The 17,607-nt window shown below is 45.2% G+C and overlaps 1 protein-coding gene across 6 annotated transcripts in view; it reads right to left on the bottom strand.

The window, feature by feature from the left end:
* The window catches only part of BRWD1 (bromodomain and WD repeat domain containing 1), a 147,538-nt gene extending 130,154 nt beyond the window's left edge, over positions 1–17,384 (bottom strand). For all 6 annotated transcript variants that reach the window (XM_066370173.1, XM_066370175.1, XM_066370177.1 and 3 more), the window contains exons 1-4: positions 16,597–17,384; positions 16,426–16,484; positions 16,272–16,301; positions 16,006–16,065 (exon numbers count right to left, since the gene is read on the bottom strand). In XM_066370173.1, the coding sequence (XP_066226270.1) occupies positions 16,006–16,065; positions 16,272–16,301; positions 16,426–16,484; positions 16,597–16,645 (198 nt within the window). In that variant the 5' untranslated portion in view covers positions 16,646–17,384. The remainder of the gene's footprint in view (positions 1–16,005; positions 16,066–16,271; positions 16,302–16,425; positions 16,485–16,596) is intronic.
* Positions 17,385–17,607: the final 223 nt, after the last annotated feature.

Genomic DNA, 17,607 nt, shown 5'->3' with positions numbered 1-17,607 from the left:
AGAATCTCAAGGATGGTTCAACATACCTAAAACAGTTAACGTAATACACCATATCAACAAAACAAAGAACAAAAAACACATGATCTTATCAATAGACGCAGAAAAGGCTTTCGATAAAATACAACACAATTTTATGTTTAAGACTCTCAACAAAATGGGTATAGAAGGAAAATATCTCAACATGATAAAGGCCATATATGATAAACCATCAGCTAACATCATATTAAATGGCACTAAACTGAAGGCTTTCCCCCTTAAATCAGGAACAGGACAGGGTTGTCCACTCTCTCCACTCTTATTTAATGTGGTACTAGAGGTTCTAGCCAGAGCAATCAGACAAGACAAAGAAATAAAAGGCATCCATATCGGAAAAGAAGAAGTAAAGGTATCACTTTTTGCAGATGATATGATCCTATACATCGAAAACCCCAAAGAATCCACAAAAAGACTACTAGAAACAATAAGCCAATACAGTAAGGTCGCAGGATACAAAATTAACATACAGAAGTCAATAGCCTTTCTATATGCCAACAATGAAACAATTGAGAACGAACTCAAAAGAATAATCCCCTTCACGATTGCAACAAAAAAAATAAAATACTTAGGAATAAACATAACAAAGAATGTAAAGGACTTATATAATGAAAACTATAAACCATTGTTAAGGGAAATCGAAAAAGATATAATGAGATGGAAGAATATACCTTGTTCTTGGCTAGGAAGAATAAATATAATCAAGAAGGCTATATTACCCAAAGCAATATACAAATTTAATGCAATTCCCATCAAACTTCCAATGACATTTTTTAAAGAAATAGAGCAAAGAATCATCAGATTTATATGGAACTATAAAAAACCCCGAATAGCCAAAGCAATCCTAAAGAAAAGGAATGAAGCTGGGGGCATTACAATACCTGACCTCAAACTCTATTATAGGGCCACGACAATCAAAACAGCATGGTATTGGCAGAAAAACAGACACTCAGACCAATAGAACAGAATAGAAAGTCCAGAAATAAAACCACATATATATAGTCAAATAATTTTTGATAAAGGGGCCAACAACACACAATGGAGAAAAGAAAGCCTCTTCAATAAATGGTGATGGGAAAACTGGAAAGCCACATGCAAAAGAATGAAACTGGACTAAAGTTGGTCCCCTTGTACAAAAATTAACTCAAAATGGATCATAGATCTAAACATAAGACCTGAAACAATTAAGTACATAGAAGAAGACATAGGTACTCAACTCATGGACCTGGGTTTTAAAGAGCATTTTATGAATTTGACTCCACAGGCAAGAGAAGTGAAGGCAAAAATTAATGAATGGGACTACATCAGACTAAGAAGTTTTTGCTCAGCAAGAGAAACTGATAACAAAATAAACAGAAAGCCAACTAAATGGGAAATGATATTTTCAAACAACAGCTCAGATAAGGGCCTAATATCCAAAATATACAAAGAACTCATAAAACTCAACAACAAACAAACAAACAATCCAATAAAAAAATGGGAAGAGGATATGAACAGACACTTCTCCCAGGAAGAAATACAAATGGCCAACAGATATATGAAAAGATGCTCATCTTCTTTAGCTATTAGAGAAATGCAAATCAAAACGACAATGAGATACCACCTCACACCTGTTCGATTAGCTATTATTAGCAAGACAGGTAATAGCAAATGTTGGAGAGGCTGTGGAGAAAAAGGAACCCTCATCCACTGTTGGTGGGAATGTAAAGTAGTACAACCATTATGGAAGAAAGTATGGTGGTTCCTCAAAAAACTGAAAATAGAACTACCTTATGACCCAGCAATCCCTCTACTGGGTATATACCCCAAAAACTCAGAAACATTGATACGTAAAGACACATGCAGCCCCATCTTTATTGCAGCATTGTTCACAGTGGCTAGGACATGGAAACAACCAAAAAGCCCGTCAACAGATGACTGGATAAAGAAGATGCGGCACATATACACTATGGAATACTACTCAGCCATAAGAAATGATGACATCGGAACATTTACAGCAAAATGGTGGGATCTTGATAACATGATACAAAGCGAAATAAGTAAATCAGAAAAAACCAGGAACTGCATTATTCCATACGTAGGTGGGACATAAAAGTGAAACTAAGAGACATTGATAAGAGTGTGGTGGTTACGGGGGGGGGGGGGGGGGGGGGGGGGGGGCACAAAGAAAACAAGATAGAAGGTGACAGAGGACAATCTGACTTTGGGTGATGGGTATGCAACATAATTGAACGACAAGATAACCTGGACTTGTTATCTTTGAATATATGTATCCTGATTTATTGATGTCACCCCATTAAAAAAATAAAAAAATAAAGACACTGAGATTCAAAAAAAAAAAAAATTAAAAAAAAAAATGCCACTTCCTGGCCCTGGCCGGTTGGCTCAGCGGTAGAGCGTCGGCCTGGCGTGCGGGGGACCCGGGTTCGATTCCCAGCCAGAGCACATAGGAGAAGCGCCCATTTGCTTCTCCACCCCCACCCCCTCCTTCCTCTCTGTCTCTCTCTTCCCCTCCCGCAGCAGAGGCTCCATTGGAGCAAAGATGGCCCGGGTGCTGGGGATGGCTCCTTGGCCTCTGCCCCAGGCACTAGAGTGGCTCTGGTTGTGGCAGAGCAACGCCCCGGAGGGGCAGAGCATCGCCCCCTGGTGGGCAGAGCATCGCCCCTGGTGGGCGTGCCGGGTGGATCCTGGTCGGGCGCATGCGGGAGTCTGACTGTCTCTCCCCGTTTCCAGCTTCAGATATTAGAAGAAAAAAAAAAAAAAATTGAAAAAAAAAAATGCCACTTCCTGCCTGACCTGTGGTGGTGCAGTGGATAAAGTGCCAACCTGGAACACTGAGGTCACCGGTTCAAAACCCTGGGCTTGTCCAGTCAGGCACATATGGGAGTTGATACTTCCTGCTCCCCTCTTCTCTCTCTCTCTTTCTAAAATGAATTTTTTTAAAAAATGCGACTTCCCATGTGTACTCAAAAAAGAAAAGCTAGTAAATAACCTATAATATTTATATTGTACATTCCTTAAGGAAGTAGATTAAGAAGCTTTTCAAAAGGGGCCAACTCCTGTCACACTCCTCCCCGGGGCTGCACCAGCATACTCCAGCCACAGCTGTACCTGACCTAGAGCACCTCTCTGCACAGGTCAATGGGTATACCCAGCCACAGTTGCTCCTCTTCACCCCCACTTTTTAAAAAGGAATATAGCACATAATGCAACATAGAGATGATGTATTATTATCATACCATATACTTGAAACATATAATCTTACTAATGTCACCCCAATAAATTTTTAAACAAGGTAACTTCTGTGTATGTCATGGCCATTACTGTTCTAACTGACCTACAAAAGAAGCACATACAGCCTGACCAGGCGGTGGCACAGTGGATAGAGCATCGAACTGGGATGCGGAGGACCCAGGTTCGAGACCCCAAGGTCGCCAGCTTGAGCGCGGGCTCATCTGGTTTGAGCAAAGCTCACCAGCTTGGACCCAAGGTCGATGGCTTGAGCAAGGGGTTACTCAGTCTGCTGAAGGCCCACGGTCAAGGCACATATGAGAAAGCAATCAATGAACAACTAAGGTGTCGCAACGAAAAACTGATGATTGACGCTTCTCATCTCTCTCCTTTCCTGTCTGTCTGTCCTTATCTATCCCTCTCTCTGTCTCTGAAAAAAAAAAAAGCAGCACATACAATACCTTAAACACATATTAAGAAATTTTTTAAAAATCTGGCTGGTTAGCACATTGTCCCAAAATGCCAAGGTTGTGGGTTCAATCCTCAGTCAGGGCACATGGCACATATAGGAAAGCAATCAACAAATGCACAACTAAGTGTAACAAAAAAATGAACATTCTTCTCTCTCTACCATTCCCACACCCCATCTCTCTGAAATTAATCAATTAAAATAAAATCACCCTGACCAGGTGGTGGAGCAGTGGATAGAGTCAACCTGGGACACTGAGGACCCAGGTTCAAAATCCCGAGGTCACCAGCTGTAGCACAGGGTTGCCAACTTGAGCACAGGATGACAGCATGATCCCATCATTGCTGGCTTGAAGCCCAAGGTCGCTGGCTTGAGGAAGGGGTCACTGTCTAAGCTGGAGCACTGCCCCCATCAAAGCACATATGAGGCAATCATTGAACAACTAAAGTGCCGCACTATGAGTTGATGCTTCTCATCATCTCTTCCTTCCTGCCTATCTGTCTGTCTCTCACTATGTCTCTCTCTGAGCAAAAAATTTTTTAAAAAGGCAGGCCCTGGCCAATGGCTCAGTGGATAGAGCGTCGGCCTGGCATATGGACGTCCCAGGTTCATTTCTCGAGAAGCAACCATCTGCTTCTTTCCTCCCCTTCTCTACCTCTTCCCCTCCCACAGTCAGTGGATCCACTGGTTCGAGTGTGGCCTAGGTGCTGAGGATGGCATTGGCCCCAGATGGGGGTTGCCAGGTGGATCTCAGTTAGGGCACATGGGGAGTCTGCCTCACTATATCCCCTCCTCTCACATAAAAAAAAGAGGACAAAAATAGTTTAAGATAAATTAAAAAATAAAGACAAAATGTTTTCAAACCAAAAAAATAAGGAAAATTAAAGTCATTGACAACATACCATTATAATACCAAAAACTCTTCAGAGTGAAGAAAAACAATTAGAGACAAAACACATAGAAAGAAAAGAAAATTAAAATATAAGGTATGGGCCCTGGCTGGTTGGCTCAGTGGTAGAGCATCAGCCTGGCATGCAGGAGTCCCGGGTTCGATTCCCAGCCAGGGCACACAGGAGAAGCGCCCATCTGCTTCTCCACCCCTCCCCCCTCTCCTTCCTCTCTGTCTCTCTCTTCCCCTCCCGCAACCAAGGCTCCACTGGAGCAAAGTTTGCCCGAGCGCTGAGGATGGCTCTGTGGCCTCTGCCTCAGGTGCTAGAATGGCTCTGATTGCAGCAGAGCGACGCCGCAAGATGGGCAGAGCATCGCCCCCTGGTGGGCATGCCGGCTGGATCCCGGTCAGGCGCATGCGGGAGTCTGTCTGACTGCCTCCCTGTTACCAGCTTCAGAAAAAATAAAAAAAAAATAAAAATAAAAAATTACATATATATATATATATATATATATATGGTATGAAGATTGGTAAGCAATATACTGACTTTAAAACAATAGCAATAACATCTATTTTAATAGATAAGGATGACAAAAGTTTTAACTTCATTTATTTGGTAAATAGTAACATACCTAAAGTAAATGGTTAATTCATATTGTAATCACAAGCGTAACCACTAAAATGATAATAAAAGGATATATAACTAAAAAGGAAAACATAGTAAGTAGAACAATATTTGCTTAAGCCAAAAGAAAGTGAGAGTGGAAGATATGGAATATAACATAAAAAATACCTGGTAGGCCCTGGCCAGTTGGCTCAGTGGTAGAGCATCGGCCTGGCGTGCGGAAGTCCGGGGTTCGATTCCCGGCCAGGGCACACAGGAAAGGCGCCCATCTGCTTCTCCACCCCTCCCCCTTTCCTTCCTCTCTGTCTCTCTCTTCCCCTCCCGCAGCCGAGGCTCCATTGGAGCAAAAGATGGCCCGGGAGCTGGGGATGGCTCCTTGGCCTCTGCCCCAGGCGCTAGAGTGGCTCTGGTCTCGACAGAGCGATGCCCTGGATGGGCAGAGCATCGCCCCCTGGTGGGCGTGCCGGGTGGATCCCGGTCGGGCGCCTGCGGGAGTCTGTCTGACTGCCTCGGTTTCCAGCTTCAGAAAAATACAAAAAATACAAAAAAAAAAGACCTGGTAGACCTAACACAATTAATTATATTAAAAGCAAATGGCCTGATCAGGCGGTGGCACAGTGGATCGAGTGTTGAACTGGGATGCAGAGGACCCAGGTTCGAGACCCCGAGGTCGCCGGCTTAAGTGCTAGCTCATCAGGCTTAAGCATGGGATCGCAGGCTTGATTTAGCATGGTATCATAGACATGACCCCATCATCGCACGCTTGAACTCAAAGGTCATTGGCTTAAAGCCCAATGTTGCTAGCTTGAGCAAGGGGTCACTTACTCTGCTGTAGCCTCCCCACCCCAGTCAAGGCACATAGGAGAACGCAATTAATGAACAACTAAGGAGTCACAACGAAGAACTGATGCTTCTAATCTCTCTCCTTGCCTGTCTGTCCCTATCTGTCCCTCTCTGTCACACACACACACATACACAAAAGCAAATAGTTTAGACATTCCAACAAAAAGACTAAATAAAACTATATGTTTTTAGGAGAACTTTAATGAGAACATGGAAGATTAAAAGTAAAAGGCCAGAAAAAGATATACTATGTCATTACTAAATGTAATCAAAAGCAAGTTGGGGTGGCTATAGTAATGTGAGACATAATATAAGTATAATGGAACCCTAATGTAAACTATGAACTGTGGGAGATTATTCTGTATCTGTAGATAACAAATGTACCACTCTGATGGGGGATATGGATAATAAGGAAAATATGCATATACGGCGCTAGGGATATATGGGAAATATCTGTACCTTCCACTCAATTTTGCTGTAAATCTAAAACTACTCTAAAAAAAATTAAGTCTATTATAAAAAAGGGGCATGGTCCTGACTGGGTAGTTCAGTTGGTTACAACATTGTCACAATACAACAAAGTTGTGGGTTCAATCCCTGGTCAAGGCACATACAAGAATCAACCAAGGCTGACCTCTGGTGGCGCAGTGGATAAAGCGTCGACCTGGAACGCTGAGGTCGCCGGTTCGAAACCCTGGGCTTGCCCAGTCAAGGCACATATGGGAGTTGATGCTTCCTGATCCTCCCCCCCTCCCCCTTTCTCTAAAATGAATAAATAAAACCTTAAAAAAAAAAAAGAATCAACCAATAAATTCATAAGAGGAACAACAAATCAATGTTTCTCTCAATCTAAAATCAATCAATAAATACATTTTTTAAATCTTTAAATGGGAGGAAAGATCAAGTCAATAGGAAAATAACAACTTTGAACTTGCATTTATCTGATAACATTGCTCCAAAATAAAAAACTGAAATTAAAAAGACAACTCCACAATCACAGTTGGAGAAAATCTCTCTCAGAAACCAATATAGGCCCTGGCCAGTTGGCTCAGTGATAGAGCGTCGGCCTGGCATGCAGGAGTCCCGGGTTTGATTCCCGGCCAGGGCACACAGGAGAAGCACCCATCTGCTTCTCCACCCCTCCCCCTCTCCTTCCTCTCTGTCTCTTCCCCTCCCGCAGCCGAGGCTCCATTGGAGCAGAGTTTGCCCGGGCACTGAGGATGGCTCCATGGCCTCTGCCTCAGGCGCTAGAATGACTCTGGTCACGGCAGAGCAACTCCCCAGATGGGCAGAGCATCGCCCCCTGGTGGGCATGCCGGGTGGATCCTGGTCGGGTGCATGCGTGAGTCTGTCTGACTGCCTCCCCGTTTCCAACTTCAGAAAAAAAAAAAAAAAGAAAGAAAGAAACCAATATAACTGACAAAAAAATCTGTAAGGATTTTAAAAATCTGAAAGAAAAAAGGGTTACATGATTTTGTCCCTTAGATGCAAAGAGCTGTTATGCTCATAGTCACTGGATTGAGCCCAAAGGTCGTTCACTTAAAGCCCAAGGTCTCTGGCTTGAGGCCCAGGTCGCTGGTTTAAGCAAGGGGTCACTGGTTCAGCTGGCGCCACAGGTCAAGGTACATATAAGAAAGTAATCAAAGAACAACGAACGTGATGAAACTATGAGTTGATGCTTATCTCTTTCCCTTCCTGTCTTTCTCTCTCTCTCACTAAAAAAATAATAAAATAAAATAAAGCAGCACAAAGCTAAGTGACTCTGAGACAGCAATATCACCATCTATCTATTCAGCACTGAGCCACAGAGACTGCCATTAGTTCTCCACTCACGTTGTTTGTTATCCATAAATGGGTATATGAGGTATTCATTCCAGCATTACGCTTCATAAAAACTGTATTTTATTGTTTCCTAAGAACCTACATATATAAATTAAGTGAAGAGGAAGTCTCCATAATGATGACTTATCAAATCTATCAGTACTGTCACCAATAAATACTACTGATTATTACTGTGTGCCAGGCACTGTAAAGCCATTTTTTTTCCATACAATGTTTACAACAACCCTTTGATACAATGATTCTTTTTTAATTTTAATCATTTATTCTTCAATTACAGTTGATATTCAGTATTATGTTAGTTTCAGGTATACATACACCCCCATTGTGATTAGACATTATTTAATTAAGCGATCATCCCCTGGCCGGCTCAGTGGTAGAGCATCGGCCTGGCGTGCAGGAGTACTGGGTTCGATTCCCAGCCAGGGCATACAGGAGAAGTGCCCATCTGCTTCTCCACCCCTCCCCCTCTCCTTCCTCTCTGTCTCTCTCTTCCCCTCCCACAGCCAAGGCTCCATTGGAGCAAAGTTGGCCCCAGCACTGGGGATGGCTCTATGGCCTCTGCCTCAGGCACTAGAGTGGCTCTGGTTGCAACAGAGCAACGCCCTAGATGGGCAGAGCATCGCCCCCTGGTGAGCATGCCGGGTGGATCCCGGTCGGGCGCATGCGGGAGTCTGTCTGACTGCCTCCCCGTTTCCAACTTCAGAAAAATAAAAAATAAATAAATAAATAAGCGATCATCCCAGTAAATCTAGTGCCCATCTGACACAACATAGTTACTGGAACATTTGATACAATTATTACCCTCATTATACAGATCAAGAAACAGTTAAAGATGAAATAATTTGCCTAACATTAGAGTCTCTGTAAACAACATAACAATGTCAGGCTTACAGCCCAGCCACCTGGCACCAAAATTCAAGATTTTCATTTCAACATTGCTATATATATATATATATATATATATATATATATATATATATATATATATATTTTTTTTTTTTTCCCTTTTCATTTTTCTGAAGCTGGAAACAGGGAGAGACAGTCAGACAGACTCCCGCATGCGCCCGACTGGGATCCGCCCGACTGGGATCCACCCGGCACGCCCACCAGGGGCAACGCTCTGCCCACCAGGGAGCGATGCTCTGCCCCTCCGGGGGGTCGTTCTGCCGCGACCAGAGCCACTCTAGTGCCTGGGGCAGAGGCCACAGAGCCATCCCCAGCGCCCGGGCCATCTTTGCTCCAATGGAGCCTTGGCTGCGGGAGGGGAAGAGAGAGACAGAGAGGAAATCACGGCGGAGGGGTGGAGAAGCAAATGGGCGCTTCTCCTGTGTGCCCTGGCCGGGAATCGAACCCGGGTCCTCCGCACGCTAGGCCGACGCTCTACCGCTGAGCCAACCGGCCAGGGCAACATTGCTATATTTTGGAGGTAACTTATCATCACACTGCCACAATCATTATGTGTTCCTAACTTATCAATGAAATGCCTACAGAATGACATCTCTGTAGTCAACTACAAAGAAAATGCAGAAACCGGCCCTGGCCGGTTGGCTCAGTGGTAGAGTGTTGGCGTGGCGTGCGGGAGTCCCGGGTTCAATTCCCAGCTAGGGCACACAGGAGAAGCGCCCATCTGCTTCTCCATCCCTCCCCCTCTCCTTCCTCTGTCTCTCTCTTCCCCTCCCACAGCCAAGGCTCCATTGGAGCAAAGTTTGTCCGGGCGCTGAGGATGGCTCTGTGGCCTCTGCCTCAGGCGCTAGAATGGCTCTGATTGTGGCAGAGCGACGCCGCAAGATGGGCAGAGCATCGCCCCCTGGTGGGCATGCCGGGTGGCTCCCAGTTGGGCACATGCGGGAGTCTGTCTGACTGCCTCCCTGTTTCCAACTTCGGGGAAAAAAATACAAAAAAAAAGAAAATGCAGAAACCATACAGATTAGCTGCATTCAGAATGCTCTTTAGAATCTCACAAAGATAAGACAGTAATGAGATCAGTTGCAATACAAGTGAAAAACAGAGTTGGTTTTACTTTAAGTTAGTAAATAAGTATACTTGCTACAAAAATGGTTCAATATGAGACTCAAATGGAATCTATCTCGCAGTGCATCTAAATTCCCAGTCTTGTTTATAATCTTCTATCACAACCTGAGTCCTCAATCCAGTAAGGAGCTCAAGATGGTAGGTAGCACTGCTCTCCCTTTAGTTTGGGAAGTTAATCCGTAACCAACAGAGAAAGTGTAACAAATAAAAGAAAGTTTTAGTATATTTGCGTAAGTTGTATGCTTTCTGATATAGTAACAAGTTTTGTAATTTCTGAATTTTTAATGTTTGGTAAAATAAAAAACAATAAATTTAAAATACTGTATTTACAAGTTATATTCTTAGAAAGATTATACCTGCATTTATCTAAAACTGCCATCTTGAGGTGATTGAAATAATCATTTATTTGTAAATACAGTGTAAAATGCCCAAGGACTTTAATGAAGGATATAACTGATATTAAATATTTTAAGACTGCCTGGCCTATACTGATGCAAGAGTGTCAAACTTGGACCATTGAGGTAGTGGGTTCAAAACCCTGGGCTTGGGCAGTCAACACACATACAAAAAGCAAGCAGTGAACAACTAAAGTGAAGCAACTATGAGTTGATACTTTCATCCCCCACTGGAAAATCTTTAATAATAAAATATTTTAAGATTAAATTCACATTATGCCTGACCAGGCAATGGTGCAATGAGTAAGAGCTTTGGCCTGGGACATTGAGGACCCTGGTTCGAAACCCTGAGGTTGCCAGCTCTGAGTGTGGGCTCGTCAGCATGGAGTTACTAGCATGAGCAGGGCAATCGTTCACACATCCTAAAGATGGCAGCTTAAGCCCAAAGGCTTTGAAAAGCCCAAGGTTGCTGGCTTGAACAAGGGGACACTGGCTTGGCCCTGGTCAAAGCACGTACAAGAAGCAATCAATGGGCCTGACCTGTGGTGGCGCAGTGGATAAAGCGTCAACCTGGAAATGCTAAGGTCACCGGTTCGAAACCCTGGGCTTGCCTGGTCAAGGCACATATGGGAGTTGATGCTTCCTGCTCCTCCCCCCCTTCTCTCTCTGTCTCTCCCTCTCTCTCTCCTTTCTAAAATGAATAAATAAAAAATTTAAAAAAAAATCAGCCTAACCTGTGGTGGCGCAGTGGATAAAGTGTCAACCTGGAAATGCTGAGGTCGCCGATTCGAAACCCTGGGCTTGCCTGGTCAAGGCACATATGGGAGTTGATGCTTCCAGCTCCTCCCCCCTTCTCTCTCTCTCTGTCTCTCTCTCTCCCTCTCTCTGTCTTCTCTAAAAATGAATAAATAAAATTAAAAAAAAGAAGCAATCAATGCACAACTAAAATGGAAGCAATTACAAATTGATGCTTCTCACCCTCTTTCTCCCTTCCTGTCTCTTACTCTCCCTCAAAAAAATAAAAAACTTAATGACAATAAATACCCTAATGATAAGACTACAAAATAAGGATCCTCTGAATTTCGTTTTCTGATTAAGAAAGAGACTGGCCTACAAAAGTGTATCACAATACTCAATTACTTAATACCTCAAACCTTTCTCCTTTTAAATATATCCCTTCTTCACAAACCTAGTCCTTCCCAATTCCCATGCCCAATTCTATCATTTTAGTTCCTTCTTCTCTTTCTTCACCACCTACAGATCATGAAAATTTCAAATTAAATTTTGTGAATTTACAGACCCAACTGCTAATGCAGAGTTAGGTAATGTGAAATAAGGAATTTCAATTTTTGTAAGTATCAAAAATATTCTTGCTTTCAAAGGCCAACCTGAAATAACAGCATGGTCACAAGTCTAAGATAAACGGTATTTTTATAATAAAAGTTATATTGTAATGACCTGAAGGCTTTAAAAAAAAATGATGTCCAGTCCCACCACCAAGATGTTGATTTAACTGTCTGGGGCATGGCCTGGGCATCCAGAATGAATCAAGTTCCCCAATGGTTCTGATCCAAGAATGAGAACTATTAAGAAAAAGGAATACCCTAGCCAGGTAGCTCAGTTGGTTAGGTTAGGGCATCATCCTGATATGCTAAGGTTGCAGGTTCAATCCCAGGTTAGGGCATATAAGAATCAACCAATGAACACATAAATAAGTGTTCAACAAATCAATGTTTCTCTAATCAATGTTTCTCTTGTTCTCTCTCTCTTCTCTAAAATCAATAAATAAAAATTAAAAAATACAGCCTGGGGAAAGGAAGTAACAGATGCAACATTGAGAATCACTAAGGCTGATGAATGATTCATTACTCTAATTTTCTATGTTTGAAGATTTGATAGTTCTTAATGCATGTGTGTTTATATGTTATGTATATATACATATATACTCAAATAGAAAACAAAATAGGGCCCTGGCCAGTTGGCTCAGCAGTAGTGTTGAATAGGGTGTGGATGTCCCAGGTTCGATTCCGGGTCAGGGCACATAGAGAAGCGACCGTTTGCTTTTCTACCCCTCCCCCTCCTCTCATTATGTCTCTCTCTCCTCCCCCCACAGACATGGCTGTTGGAGCAAATTGGCCCCAGGCACTGAAGATGGCTCCCTGGCCTCGCCTCAGGTGCTAAAATAGCTCAGTTGCCAAGCAACAGAGCAAAAGCCCCAGATGGGTACAGCATCACCTCCTAGGGGGCTTGCAGGGTGGATCCTGGTCAGGGCATACATGGGAAGTCTGTCTCTGCCTTCCCCCACTTCTCACTTAAAAAAAAAAAAAAAAAAAGAGCCCTGGCCGGTTGGCTCAGTGGTAGAGCATCGGCCTGGCGTGCGGAAGTCCGGGGTTCGATTCCCGGCCAGGGCACACAGGAGAAGCGCCCATCTGCTTCTCCACCCCTCCCCCTCTCCTTCCTCTCTGTCTCTCTCTTCCCCTCCCACAGCCGAGGCTCCATTGGAGCAAAAGATGGCCCGGGCGCTGGGGATGGCTCCTTGGCCTCTGCCCCAGGCGCTAGAGTGGCTCTGGTCCCGACAGAGTGATGCCCCGGATGGGCAGAGCATCGCCCCCTGGTGGGCGTGCCGGGTGGATCCCGGTCGGGCGCATGCAGGAGTCTGTCTGACTGCCTCCCGGTTTCCAGCTTCAGAAAAATACCAAAAAAAAAAAAAAGAAAGAAACAAACAAAAATAAGTACTATATTATCCTTTATATAAGATGCACCTTTTTCAAATAATTTGGGGTCTAAAAACTGGGTGCTTCTTGTACAGTGGTTGTAGATTTTTTTAACTTGCATTTCCTGCTTTATTGCGCTTGTTTTTGCGCTCATTGTTGAAGACAGTGATTTGTCCTCAGACACAGATGAGGACAAGCAAATTGATGGGAGTTTTGACAGTGATAAGGAGTTGTATAAATTTTATGATAAATAAAACTTGAGTTCAATAACTTTATGTAATTCACTTATTTTTTCAAATTTCAGGCCCCAAAATTAAGGTGCGTCTTATACATGGGGAAATACAAGTTATAGCAAATTAGTAATGAATTTCTTTATGGTATATGAAAATTCATTACATATATATTTGAAATACTTCATAAAATATCAAAAAGAGAAGATTTTCTTTGGAGCACTAGGAGCCTTGACAAAACAATTATCCTCCTAGACAGGAGCTCATCCTGTTTCCACTCAGTGCTGGAGTGGGGGGAGGTAAAGAAGGAAGACATCCCCAGACAGAACAAATCAGCCAGGCAATGAGCAATGAATGACAAGTCATGGCCACATTAGAGGAGCATTCAGACTTCGAATAAATTTAAGCAGAATGTTATGTAGGGTTTAAAGCAATTCTCACAGCAAAAGCCAAAATATATGTCTATTAAAATATATGTCCGCCTGACCTGTGGTGGTGCAGTGGGTTAAAAGCGTTGACCTAGAATGCTGAGGTCACTGGTTCAAAACCCCAGCCTTGCCTGGTCAAGGCACATATGGGAAGCAACTAGGAGTTGATACTTCCCACTCCTCTCCTTCTTTCTCTCTCTCTCCTTTCTCTAAAATGAAAATTAAAAAATATGTGTATATATGTCCATTTCCAGTAGCTATAACATTACACTTGTTCCAAAATTTAAACAATTTTTTCTTCAGTAGCATGATTTTCATCAATGCTTCTCCACTGCACTGAAAAACACTTCCTCTCACCAACAAAAGCCAACAGACCAGTCCCTTAAACATTTCCTTGCATTAAAATTTTTTTCAAAATATCAAACTCAATAAAACATAAAATCTCTACCATCATGCAGAATTTTACTTTCTTGAAAACATTACTTGCTTTTAAGTTCTCAACAAGTCTCTAATAAGACAATAAAACTGGCAACTGAAATATAGTAGAATGTTAATTTCACTTGCCTTTAAGCATTAATACTTAACTGTTCATATACAGATGACAAGCTTCCTTTTTTGTTGTTCTTGTTCTTTTTTTTTTTTTTTTTTTTTTTGGTGGAGGATGCGGGCACCGATTTGTTCTTTTTATTTAATTCAAGAATGGTAATCATGCCCTGGCAGGTTGGCTCAGCAGTAGAGCGTCTGTCTACTGGTCCCAGTCAGGGCACAGAGAAGCGGCCATCTGCTTCTCCATCGCTCCAATGGTTCAAGCAAAGTTGGCCCGAGGTGCTGAGGATGGCTCCAGAGCCTCACCTCAGATGCTAAAATAGCTCGGCTGCTTGGAGCAGCAGCCCAGAAGGGCAGAGCATCGCCTGTAGGAGGTTTGCCCTGGTGGATCCCAATGGGAAAATGGGGGGCATACATGCGCAGGTCTATCTCTGCCTCCCCATCTTTCACTTAATAATAAATAAATAATGGCAATCATATCTTACAACTTGAACTTACAGGTATTGGAACTGAGGTAAAAGATCATTGAAGAGCTCTTTGGCCCTGGCCAGCTAGCTCAGTTGGTTTGAGCAACCGTGATATAACAAGGTTGAGGTTGGATCCCGTTCAACACACACACAAGAATCAACTAACGTTGAGGGAATGACTACACAGGACAGTGTTCAGATCTGTTCAATTTTGCACCTCAAACCTGTATAATTGTTAACCAGTGTCATTCCAATAAATTCAATTTTTAAAAACATCAACCAATAAATGCATAAGTGGAACAAATCGATGTTTCTCTCCCTTTACCCCTAAGGAAAAAATCAACAAATAAAAAATGTATAAATTTAAAAGCTCTTTATTCAGTTATTTTGCTCATACAAGGTGGTGAATACAGCCCAGCAACTACAGAAATCCTTTGTCTTAAGACACAAATTGACAAAACATTTTCGTGGAAAATGTTTTCTTTCTCTAAAGACAAACAAATGGATAAAATCTAATTGTATATTGTGAGCGCAACTAAACAAGTAAACAAAGTATAACGAAAGGAGAATTATAATCTCCATTAACGCTCCAGAAACAAATTGGGTAGTTGGAAATCTGTACTGTCCAGCAAATGACTGTAAAAACTTATCAAAATGTTTTTTAAGACATTCAACAAAATCTATAGTAAATTTAGAGCACCAAAACCAATAGAGGCGTGGCAGTCTCACAGCCACATTACTTTTATTTTTATTACGCTGATGAGGTAAAAGGGGGGGAAATGCTAAAGAGGCACATTTCCCCACGTTTCAGACACCAAAGGTTCTATTTCTGGGGAACAAGTGGTCTGAACACTTGGGTAGGGCCCAAAGAGAACCACCAATCAGAGCTCGAGTTACAAGCTGGGTTACGAAGTCAGAGGAACAAGAGCAGCTTGCTGAATGGCTGGCGCGCCCGCAGCTTTCGCCACAGGCAGCGCACCTGGGGACGCATTCCAAACAAACCGCCGCGCCGGGTCGCCCCCACCGCCGCCCCCCGCCGCACAGGGCCATTTCCTAGCAAAACAAATACAGCCCCCCCACCCAAAGCAAAACCAAATCGACCGCTGGAAGTCCCGTGGCCGCGGAGACGCTCCGCCCGCCCAGCCACCCGACCCCGAGCGCGGCTCAGTCACTTTCGCCCTACAAGCCGGAGCCCCGAAAAGGGGGCGGGGGACAGGGGGCGGGTTCTCGCAAACCCCCGGACGGAAATGTCAAAGTCTCACCAATTCCTCGTAGCTCCTGTTGTGCTCGTTGCCCTCCCAATCCAACCTCTTCGGCAGCAACTGCAAAGACAAGAGATGCACACAAGTGACCACCGCGCGGGTCCGGGGTGGGGGGCGGCGGCGCGGGCGCGGCAGGCTGCGGGCCCGGCGAGCGTCCCGGACAAGGCCAGGCGGGGGGACGGAGGGCCGGGCGGGGAGACGGGGAGACGGGGGACCGCGCGGGGGGCGTACGGAGGGCAGGGGCGGGGGCGCCGCGATGCACAGACCTGGTACTGCTCCAGCTCCTGCACCAGCACCTGCAGCCGACGAGACATGCAGTTAGAGGGGCGGGAGCCGCACCCCGGTCCACCCCGCGACCCCAGGCGGTGGCGGGGCCGGGACTCGGCCACGGCCGCTGCCGCCCGCGTGCCCCGCACTCACCTGCGCAGCTCTCCGACACGGGCCGGCCGACAGGTACCGTGCGATCAGAAAGTACAGCTCTGAGGGAAGACGGAGAGTCGGGTCAAGAGCGGGCGCCTTGGGGCAGGGGTCGGGGCGTGGGCCAGGGGCGCCGCGGGGCGGGGGGGGGGGAGCGCCGGCGGCGCGTCTTACCCGACTCGATGAGGGGCACCGGGCGTCGGGCAGGCGAGGGTTCCGCCATGACCGGGCAAGGGGCGGGAGCGAGCGAGCGAAGCGTGTAGGCCGGGCCGAGGCCTGACGAAGCCAGCGTCTCTAACTTAGGCGCGCCGCCGCAGCCGTCGCCATCCGTGCGCGTCGCCAGCGCCGACGCCTCCGCAGAAGTAGTCCCGCCACGGTAGGAAAGTAGTCCGCCGAAGAGGCAGCCGGCGCCACTGGACAACCGGCGCTCGGAGCCCTGCGGAAAGTGGAGCCTGGTCTCCCTGTCCTCTGTCCAGGGGACGCAGAGAAGGAGAATCTGGTGGGCAAAGTCCCGGCCCTGGGTACTCGACAAGTGGGGGAGGGGTGGCGCGTGGCCAGATCCCTACGCGCAGTGAGGCGACAGCGCGGCCGCCCAGCTGCGCCGCTGACGGGTGCAGGGGGTGGAGGTCCGGCGGCGCGCAGGGCGGCGACCCCGCTGGGGGCCACGGTTGGTGAGCAGGCCCCGGCTCCCAGGGCCAGACCTGAGACCCTTCACGCCGGACTTTGTTGGCAGGGAATCCGCATCGGCCTGCGGAAGGGGCATTTCACACCGGGTTTTCTGGAACCAGTGTATACGGCCTCCCCCTCCCCCATGAAGACCTCTCAGCTTCAAAGATGCGCAATCCTTTAAACCAGTGGTCCCCAACCTTTTTTGGGCCACAGACCAGTTTAATGTCAGAAAATATTTTCACGGACCAGCCTTTAGGGTGGGACGGATAAATGCACAAAATAAAATTATGTGACCGGCGTAAAAAGCTGTGGTATTTTTAAATATAATTGTCGAACTTACGAGACAAGCGTCAAGAGTGAGTCTTAGACGGATTTAACAGAGGGAATCTGGTCATTTTTTAAAAATAAAACATCGTTCAGACTCATATAAATAAAACGGAAACAATGTAAGTTATTTTTTCTTTCTCTGCGGACTGGTACCAAATGGCCCACAGACCGGTACCGGTCCCGGCCAGG

Source organism: Saccopteryx leptura, chromosome 2 (assembly GCF_036850995.1).
Source record: "Saccopteryx leptura isolate mSacLep1 chromosome 2, mSacLep1_pri_phased_curated, whole genome shotgun sequence".
Lineage (NCBI taxonomy): Eukaryota > Metazoa > Chordata > Mammalia > Chiroptera > Emballonuridae > Saccopteryx > Saccopteryx leptura.
The sequence above is the reverse complement of the archived record's forward strand: the minus strand, read 5'-3'. Positions and strand labels throughout refer to the sequence as shown.